This window comes from Aptenodytes forsteri, unplaced genomic scaffold (genome assembly GCF_000699145.1).
Source record: "Aptenodytes forsteri isolate BGI_AS27 unplaced genomic scaffold, ASM69914v1 Scaffold336, whole genome shotgun sequence".
In the NCBI taxonomy this organism is placed as follows: Eukaryota; Metazoa; Chordata; class Aves; order Sphenisciformes; family Spheniscidae; genus Aptenodytes; species Aptenodytes forsteri.
The window spans coordinates 2489716-2500404 of record NW_008794911.1 but is presented as its reverse complement, the minus strand read 5'-3'; the positions used below and the strand labels follow the sequence as shown (position 1 = coordinate 2500404).

Genomic DNA, 10689 nt, shown 5'->3' with positions numbered 1-10689 from the left:
TGTTTAAGCATACAGGATTGAGATTCTGATCTGTTAGTAGTTATTTCTAAACTATGGATAGAGGTTTTTGCAAGTCATGAACAGTTGTTTCAAAGTTAATTGGGAACGCAATATAAAAGAATGTTGCATATCCTCTGTTTTTGACCATTGCTGGCTTTGAAATGAACTTGTGATGATTCCTTGTCTGTGGATTTTTTTCTTTCAGATGGAGCAAACATGTGATGATATAGATGAAATGTTCAGCAATTTACTTGGGGAGATGGACATGCTGACCCAGGTAAATCTTTTTTTCCATGAAGATTAGAAAAATAGCTATTATGTGTTAGAGAAAAGAGGCAACTTTTCTACGTTTTTCATGTACCTCCTCTCTGAATAAATACCGATACATTATTTTGAAAAACCTTCAACTAAATTTCTCTGCTTGACATTTAAAACAAGTGGACTGAAGAATAAGGTAATATCAGTGCAGGCTAGATTGTTAAAGAGAGTTAACTGCTTATGAAAGATGCCTTCTCCAAAAAAACAAATAAGCAATTTAAATTCCTCTGGACTCGATCCCAAGAAATTGAAAGATTCTGTCAAAACAGGAAGAGTTTGAGTCAGAAATTTCAGGTTTGAGTGCTTTGCATACATGGGTAAATGGGATGTAGCCTGAGTGTCAAATGTAAACTGTGGAAATGAAAGCAACATTTTGAATATGTGCATAAGAGTAATCTTTAGATATGGCAAAATACTAAGTTACAGCTAGGGTGGCATTCAAGAATTTATAGAGACATTATTGCCAGTGCAGAATACACTTTTGAGAGGAAACTATAAAACAGCATGAGCCTATTTCTAGACCTATAGTCACGGAATACGTCCTGCAAAACCTGATGAAAGGAGCAATTTTATTTTTAACAAAAACCCACAAAGTCAATAAATTTGTTGTATTTTAATAAATGCATGCTTGAAAACACTTAAGCTGTCATCTTGGATTCTGTGTGAGTTTGATTGCTTACAGCCTCTGTTTTGAAGGGTCTTTCCTCCTGGTGAGTCCCAGTGCTTGCCAAATTAAATACCAATAATTCTGAGCCACAGAATAAGAATTATGCTTAAACTGTGTGAAAGCCAAGATTTCACATGACGTTCTTAGCTGTCAAATCACAATACTTAGCCCCTTGGTAGCCTTTCTGCTTTTTAAGGGCTTTTTATAACCATGCATATTTATTTTTTATATATATATGTATATAAAGAGGGGGGTTTTTAGGGTAATTTCATTTCATTATTATACCTTGAAAAATAACAAAAGACTGCTTGTGATAAATTTTACCTCCTCAGATTGGACACAGCACTGTAACGAGTGCAGGTGATGGGAAGAGAGTAAGAGAGAGAGCCTCTTCTCTTTCCGCTCATCGGTGCAGTACTGGGTGTGATGGGACATGTTCCTGAGATGGAGACTGACTCCTCCTCCTCTCTAAAGTGCTGGCATCACCTCTTACCTGCACATTGTGTGGGAGAAGGAGACAGGCATGTGTGAAAGCCTGAAGACTTTCAGTTAACAGACTTGCATCTGTTAATTCCTTTAGACTCTTAATTTCCAAAATGAGACTGTAGATAGTTTATCACCCTTTTTCACCAATCTGTTTGTCTGTTCCTAAAGTAAGCGTAAATGATAGAAGCACACAGAGATGCCTTCACATTGCATAACAAGGCTGAAAAATAAATGCAAATTCAGAACTGGGCTTTTCTGCTATTTCTATGTACTTAATTTTAAACTTTTTTTAGCATTTTGATTGTTTTCTCTTTAATTTCCCTTTGCATATACTTTCATTTTTTTTCCTGCACTTTTATGGTCATTGTGAGATATTACAACTTCTTGTTAGATTAGTAATGAAAATATTTCCTTTATGCTCTTACAGTCTGTTTCATCAATACATTTTGTGCCCTCCCTGTTTCTCTTTTTTTTTTTTTCTCGGGCACAGGAAAACTATATCATGTGCTTCATTTCTCCCTCTTCCCCTATTTATACCGTGTCTATTTTTATGAGAGTGAGTATTAACACAGAAACAGTGTTTAAAGTTATCACTGCTTTGGTTTCCAACTTTGTTTAAATTCAGAAGAAATCAACATGTCCTGGTGGGAAATAGGTGAAAAGAACTGCCAAGAAAAACATTTGCATTAATTTTCATGGAAAATGTCTGTCAGTTTCAGCCAACTCTAAGAAATGTAAATGCCTCTGGTACAAACAGAGTATGAGCACCACTAGACAAACCTCACAGGGATGTATGAACAAGGGTATGGTTTGTGGGATATATGAAGTAATCCTTCCATTCTGCGCAGCATTGGTAAGACCTCAACAGGGCAACTGTGACCAGTGTTAGCACTGCATTTTGAGGAGAAGGATGGTCAACTGGAGAAAATCCAGAGGAAAGCAATGGGAATGATGAGAAGGAAAAGAAACATGACCTATAAGAAAAGATTGCACGAGGTTGTTTAGTCTAGAGAAGAGGAGACTGATAATCTTAAAATACATAAAAGGCAGCATCAGAGCAGAAAGAAGTACTTGGTTCCTCATGTCCATGGAGAGTAGGACAACAGCGAATGGTGTTCAGCTGCAGGAAAGGACGTTTAGGATGAGCATCACAAGAAAGGTGTGGTGGCAGGAATAGTGATCTCAATAGTGAAGCAGTGGAACTGATTGCCAGAGGGGATGATTTATCTAATAGGAAGCTTTTTGAATCAGGTTAGGTATACATTTTTCAGGTATGACCCAGCTATAACTTAGAACAGGTGCATGGTCTAGACAGACCCTTGAAATTCCTTCCAGTCTTGTCTACAGTGTTTGCTTATTAGAGCTATCACCTTCCTCACTGTGGAAGGGAGAATTTATCCTTTTCTATCTCCACTGTATGCACTTTTCCTAACTTGTGAAGCACTGGTTCCCCGCCTGCTTCCTAAACAACAAGCCACAGACTAGGAATTCTCTATTTAACTATGCAGATTTGCAGTTTACATTGCAAACAGCAGCTTGTTTTGTTGTTTGTTGTGTTTGGTTGGTTTTTTTTTCAAACAGCATGAGAAAGGAACAGCTAGGTTACATTTATATTAGTAAATAAAACACTCTGGAGCAAATGGCACTGCATAGCTCAAATGTGTACACAGCTAAACTCTTTCAACACCCTCCCCGTGCCCCCCTTCAAAAAAACCACCAAAGACTAAAAATCAGTTTGGCTTTATCCACTGTCTTTATTAGAAACAGCCCTAGCCTCTGCTGTTCCCCACACCAAGCCTGGGTGTTGCCTGACAAGAGTTGCAGTTGGCATGAGTCAACATTGTATTGAGAGGCATGCAAACCATTAAACACTTGGCATGATTGTGGAACAGTGCTTGAACCCTTATCCTGGCCCTATTTAGTTTACCAGTCTAAGCATAATCCCAGAAACTAGTGTGTGTCATTCTGTTCCTTGAATTAGAATCGATTTTATTAGACAAATTCAGGTAATTGATTTACAAATGTTAATGTCTGTAATAGTGATTACGTCATCAGATACCTGTTTTTTTCTTCTACCATAACAGAGTTTAGGAGTGGAGACTGTGCAACCTCCATCCCCCAAAGTGTCCAACAATGAATTTAGCTTTACAGTTGGTTTTAAAGATTTAAACGGTAAGTAGCTGAATGGACTCTTTTCATGCTATTTATGCTTATTGAAAATAACTCACAGCAACAGATGAGAAGAAAAACTTCAAACACCCTTGATCAAAAAAAAAACCCAATGCGAAACAAAAAAAAAACGGTTTTGCTGGAGGGGGAGGTATATTTGTGTGTCTCAATTTAGGAAACTTCAAAGGGGCCAATTTTTTTTTAAAGGGACATCGCTTAGTCTTATATAGGAGTCGGACTTTTTAAAATGTCTGAGTGTAGAGGAAAACAAAAATGAGAAGTCTCCCAAATTACTTTCTAAAATGCAACCTTTTTTAGATTTAACTTAATAGAAGACCAAGTTCCTCAGTATGAGGTCAGAGATGCATAAGCATTTTTGTCCAGTGGAAGTATCAGCTTCAACTGCTTCTACTTTACATTGCTTGTTCTCATTCTGGTTTGCACTGTCATTTTTGCATGTACAGCTGCTTGTTGAGTCTGTATGACGAACCAAATGAGGGAGTTTATCTGAGTTTAAAAAAAGAACCCTCCCTTTGGTTTTGTTTGTGTTTTGTTTTTTTTTTTTCTTTTTACTGGGGGCTGGTTGTTTGCATTTGCCTGAGTTGGTTTTAACCTGTGTTTTTGTCCCAGAATCAGTTCATTATTAAGCTACCTAATGCCTCTACCAGCAAAACGGGTAGAGGTATGTAAATAGAGAGGATCATAAGCCAACTTTCCCACTGAAAAGAAAAGCTTATGAAAATACTCTGTTAGCATAACAGGTAAAGCAGAGTAAACTGAGATGGTCTAGTGACATGTTCACACTTAGTCTGATGAATGATCTATTCTTTGTTGGACTATATCAGCATTTTTGAGTATCTAGTTCAGCGCTCTCCATCTCTTTCCAAAATCCCACTTAAAGCTTTCCCAATTTGTGATTTTTTTTTTTTTTTTTAACTAGACTCTTCAAAGAGATTTAAACCACTGAATCTTTTGGTTCTTAAAGAACCCTTCTCTTCTAGAAATCTAAATCATCCTATGGGATATTATTCCACAGGATCTCTTATACCATGGCTAGTTCAAACAACCAAAGAAGAAATTGTGTATGAAGTTCCAGTATAGGATTTTATCTTATACTCTGACAGAGTAGAAGACAGAAAGCAAAAGTTACAGTATGTCTATCTGGTTGATAAGATGCTTTTGAAAAGAGACTGTCTTGTTTGTTCTTTGCTTAAAAGATTCTCAAAACCCTGCATATTGCATGAGGTATGTCACAGATGTTGATCACATTACTGATGTGCTACAAATGATATCGTACCAGGCACAATTTCTTGTGTCTTAGAACTCTCTGATTCTACTTCATGTTAATTTTAGAGTTGTAGAATTGTAGTAATATATGAAGTTATTCTTGATCTATGCCTCAGTTACACGCTTTGTTGTGTGCTATACCAAAACTTGCTAAGCATTTATGTATGTACTTAACTTAAGATAAGTAAATAGTCTAATGGGAGCTACTGGAATTTCTTGCATCCATATCACTAAGCATGTGCCCAGAAACCTTGCTGGATCAGGGCCAGGTTTCATAACATCTTAAGGGCCTGAGACTGTATCACCGAAAGTGAAGCTTCCTGTCCTGTTTAATTTGTATTCATAGAGTTCCTTGTACTCTGAACTTCAGTATGACCAGATTAATGGCTATTCCTAAAACACGTTTGTTTTCTTGAACCCATTTAAAATGTTGTTTCCTTTCCCATAACCCTTATATCTTACAGTAACCATGTCTTCTGCAATTTAATCTCCACTGAACTGGAAACAGAGCGTTTTGCATTGCACTCTCTGACACATTTTGTGGTTTTCTCTACAGAATCCCTAAGTGCCCTAGAGGACAAAGACCTGGATGCTTTAATGGCTGATCTTGTAGCAGACTTAAATGATGTTGAACAGAGAACTTTACAAGCCCAGAAAGCTTCTGGCAACCAGCAAAGTACAGTCACTCAGCCTTCAACAGGCTTGGATAGTGACATTTATTCTAAATCAAGCCCCTATGTTACCATTACCGGACGGTTTGAGGATGACTTGCCCCCTCCACCTCCAGACCCTGATTTAGACCTTCCACCACCACCACCACCACCTCCTCCTGAGCCACTCACACAGGTAAGCCTGGGTGGAACCTTGTTCTAAGCGTTCAATAGATCTTGTAATTTTTCAAGTGGCATTTGGCATTGGAACAACAGTAGATATTCCAGGTAGAAACATCTTGGGAAGGTTCTGCAATGATGAAACATGCATGAACTGTAGAGTGAGAGTTTTCTGTTATTGTGGGCTCAGCAGTTTCTGCCTGTTCCTTGACCTATTGCCCATTCCTTCACCTTTCTAATCATCATTTTGATAGCCCAATAAGTCATTGCAAATGGTTTACTGTAATGGAAAACTTGTCATGGAATTTTTTTAATAAGCGCTGATCAGTTAATACCTTCTCATAGAGAACTTGGCTTTGGCATCAGTGCAACGCATGGCTAAAGATCCCACCATTTTGTGAAGATGTCACTGTGTTTGTTCGTGGCAGTCTGTGCTATTGGTACTGATGAGATGGTTCTGTAGACGTTTCCCAGATCCATCCCTGGCCTAACTGATTTCTTGCAATAGGAAAAGCTGTTCAGCTGTGTAAAACTCAACATTTGCTAGGAGACTGTGTGTAAGGCTGAGCACAAGAAGTACCTCTCCTAATCCCAACACAGAATCACTCTGTTCTTCTTGGTCTTGTCTTTGAAGGGAAGTATTGAAGGCCATCTGCGATATGGGACAAATGCTCTTTACTTAGGAGGTGTCGAAGTTATCAGTAGGTACTATTTATAAACAGTTGGCTTACCTGTACACTAAAATTTCAGACTTACCACAACCTCCTCGATGTTTGTGTTTCTTGCAGAGCTGTTTTAACAACTGAAATCAAACATGATATTTCTAGTAGAAGCATTAGAAGTTCATTTCTTTGACATGAGGTTGTGGAGAGGGAGATAATGTAAGAATTCTGTCCTGTCACAGCCCTGTGGGGAGAGTACGTGCATTAGAGGAGTGATGCAGCCCCAAAAACATGAATCTGAAATCATGAAAGATCTAAAAGTATCTCTTTTGGTATTCATACACATAATAACTATGACAGAGAGAAGATGATTACATTTAGGGAATGGAAAGATTTTAAGGAACATGAAAAGTGCTCTGTCAGCCCATGTAGAACTGTACTGGTCAGTTTTGCTTAAAACCATGGGCAATTCATTGCAGTTTAAAAGTCCACGCAAACTGAATATGAATCACCTCAACATCACTGCTGCCTCTGTGTTTAGCATCATACAGCAAACATATTTAGCAAAAGGAACAGAAAATTTGGTAGGAAGAGGACCTTTCTGATTGTTCAAAAAGTGATTCACTGGATAAAGCTTCATTTGCTGCATAGGACCTTTCAGTGCTGTTTGAAGAGTGAAAGTTGTAAACAAGTGGGAGGAACTTTGCCATTTTTCTGTATCTCAAAGATAATAGTTAACTTCCTATCTTAAAGGAATATCAACATTTGCAAAAACAGCAACTAGACACCTTCAGAAGCTGACATCTTTTATTTAACTAGTATAATTGATACAGAAAAGATGCTATCAAGATAAGTTCTATCCATTGTTCTACAAACATCTTGATTTAGACTCATGACCTTTAAGGAAGTACCAAGCTTCTAAATAGTCTGGTTTGGAAGCTGAGGAATTATGGTTTGGAAGGGTAGTTGGTTAGGTGGGCTGAGATTGGCCAAACTGCCAGACTCAAGGGGTAGTAATCAATGGTATGCTGGCTGGTAACAAGTGGGTTCAACACTGGGGCTTGAATTCTTTAACATTTTCATCTGTGACCTGAGCGATGACATAAAAAATCATCTGCAGATGGGCTGAAGATGCTTTTAATTAAGGGCACTGACTGACAAGATGAATGGCAGAACTTCAGTGCAGGGGGACCTTGAGAAACATGAGGACTGGGCCAGCAAAACCCTCAGAAACCCAGCAAGGTACAAGGTCCTGTACCTGGGGTGGAATAGCCTCATGCATTTGTACAGTTTGGGAGGTGACAGGCTGAGCAGCAGCCCTGCTGAAAAGGAGACGGCATCCTGGTGGATGCCACATTGAATAAGATCCATGAGTGTAAGGTCATCTCAATATGGGAAACTTGTCTGTGTTGGGAGGAGCACGGCCAGCAGACTGAGGGAGCCATTATTCCTTTCTCCTGGCACTGGTGAGGCCACACCTGGAATACTGCAGCCCGTTCTGGATGTGGAGATACTGGAGAGTGTCCAAAAGAGAGCTACTGGGATGGCCAGGGGCATGGAGTGATCAGGGGCCAGTGAGGACAGGCTGAGGGAGCTGGGCTTCTTTAGTCTGACAAAGGAGGCTGGGGAGTGATCTAATGACAGCCTAAAAATACCTGAAGGGTAGCTACAAAGCTGGTGGAGCCAAATTCTTCCATGGTAGTGTTAGGTCATATAACAAGGGGCGACAGCTACATGTTGTAGCTTTGTAGTTTCGGACAGGACATTAGGAAAACCTCTTCCATTTCAGGTGGTGGTGTAGCACTGGAACAGGTGACCCAGAGAGATCACATATTCTCTTTCTTTGGAGGTTTTCCAAACTTTGCCAGGCAAAATCATGGCTGACCTGATCTAGTGTTGGTGATAGTCCTTCTTTGGGCAGAGAGCCAGACTATGGACCTCCAGACCTCTCTTCCAACCAGCAATTTTATGATGCTGTGATCTAAAGCTCACTGAAATCAACAGTGCTGCACAGTTCATTCCCTTGAGTCTTGTACTGAGCTAGTTCTCTATTAGCTGGCATCCTGCATTACCTGAGGGTCAAACAAGATTTCAGAGCAAAAAGAGGATATACTTGCTAAACACAATTGGAATTCTATATGCAAAAACGTAGCTGGAAGTCACTTCTGTCTCCCTCAAAGTGTTCCTCTGAGATTACGTGCTGAGTTAAATCTCTAGTAGTGTTTTCTGGTCTCTTTCCAGATACAGGGAGAGGACAGAGAAGGATGGGAACAGGAGGTAGAGGCATTTCTAAGGAATCTGTCTGCAGTAGTTGATTTCCTCATTAAGGCACTGGTTCTGCTTTCTCCTGCAGCCCTTGCCTCATTTTCTGATACAGGCTGTATTCAAATACTGATGGCATACCCATTGTGTGGCTTACTGTCCAAAATTGCCTATAGGGCTATTACACAAGTTTCAGTGTGAATGATGTGGGTAATAACCATTTAAAATTAATATGGAAAGAACTGATTTCAAATTAGTATTTACTGTTTTGGTTGGTATTTGCTTTTACATGACATTTCTGCTCAGTAGAATGAATTGCAGCTGTAAATGGAATGTTTTTTGTTTCATCAAAATCCATGTTCCTGTTAGCCAGGATTCTTGATAAGTGATTCTTGAGCCAATCAAGGCTGATGTTTTGTTTAACACTTCTGCTTGTCTGTAGTCAAATAAGAATACTGTTAATTATTCCCAATGCACCTGTGATACTAAGTCTCAATTCTCTAACCTTTAAGTGTGCCAAAATTAAGAAGTACAGCCTTTCTTTCAGGGAAGCATAGAGCTGCCTCATAGGTTTCCATCAACTCTGACGTTTCTTTTTAAAACTGTCCTTAAGCTAAATAAGACTTCTACATTTTCTATGACATTATGTGGATGACTTTTATGTGCTTCTGTTTGAAGATCCAGAAAACATGGTGATGATACTGTAGTGCGAAAACAAACTTTTTTGCCTGTCAAAGCATTTCTTTAACAGTGCTAAAATTTTGCATCTGATAGCTTATTTACTTTGCATCACTTCCTTTTTCTACATGAAGGCAGACAAAGGTTATGAAAACATGAAGGTACAATGTGTGAACTCTGTTCAACACAGGTCGCATGCAGGTGAAGCCTGAGTTATACCTGCCTAAAATTTTCAGCAGAAAGCCTGCCCACACCACAGTCAACCACTTTGGTTAAGATGCTTTTCCTGCTTCCTGCAGGGAGGTGTTTTGAGATGGTAAGGGGAGTGCCATAGTGTGCGAGGCTGCATGATCTTCCCTCTGTAGAACAGTCAGCCTTACTGCGAAAGCCACTTTTGTCCAACAGCATCCGTTCAACTACAGAAGCTATTTTTGGATTCTCGAAGTTAAGCATCTCTGAGCTGTAGCAATGCAGATTTCCATACCTGTGGAGAAAAAAAAAAAAGACATTTTTTAATTGATTGCCTGGTATTTGGAGAATTTGACAACAGCAAACATGCTTGAAGCCATCTCTTTCAGGTTGCACACCTCACTTTGTATTTTTGACATCCTAAAGGATGCTGCTAGTATCCAGGGGAAGCAGTGATAAAACAGAAGATGTTTAGTTCAGTGAGAGGGATGTCAGTCAGGAGTACTTTAGTTATGGTTGAACCTGCCTCAAAGTTTGGGATGAATAAGATAACCTTCTTAGCTCTTTTTTTGCTATTATTCTATGATATCTCTGTAAGAAGGAAGTGGTGGCAGTGCTTAGTTAGGCCTGGTTCCTTGCAAGTGCATCTCCCATGAGTTACAGCCATTCTGGGTTTCTCTTAGTCTGAAGACCACTAAAATTACAACTTTAGGATAGAAAATGGAGGCTGAAGGTAACACAGAGAAAAATCTTGTTGTGGAAGCAGGGCAGGAAATTTCTCCCACAGTCATTGACTGGAAGTTGGGTGTGCCTGTGAGTACCGTAGCACAAAATCTTACCCCTTTAAAACAAAGGAAACTGCAAAAGAGAGAGCGCGCAACAGGGACAGTAAAAATCAGCAAAGAGGCAAGAAAGCAAAGACAAGACAGTTTTCAATAGGGGGAGCAGGGATTTAAAGTTGGAAAGAAACCAAACCCTCCAGTAGTACTAACAGTCCAAGGCAGCCCCAGGAACCACAGTTACTTGCTGTCCAAAATGTACTCTTCCAACTCTGTATGTGACTGGGGGAAACTACTGGAAGATAGATGGCAAAAAAGAAACAGTCACATCTATACACCAGTCACAGAGGCAACAGTAGGCA

At 39.5% G+C, this 10689-nt stretch overlaps 1 protein-coding gene across 2 annotated transcripts in view; it reads left to right on the top strand.

Moving 5' to 3' along the window:
* Positions 1 to 203: 203 nt before the first annotated feature.
* Positions 204 to 10689, top strand: part of APBB1IP (amyloid beta precursor protein binding family B member 1 interacting protein) — a 49309-nt gene continuing 38823 nt past the window's right edge. Inside the window, exons 1-3 of one of the 2 annotated variants that reach the window (XM_009275213.2) lie at positions 204 to 277; positions 3556 to 3643; positions 5484 to 5773. In XM_009275213.2, coding sequence (XP_009273488.1) covers positions 206 to 277; positions 3556 to 3643; positions 5484 to 5773 — 450 coding nt within the window. In that variant the 5' untranslated portion in view covers positions 204 to 205. The remainder of the gene's footprint in view (positions 278 to 3555; positions 3644 to 5483; positions 5774 to 10689) is intronic. The other variant, XM_019470998.1, reaches the window with a different exon arrangement.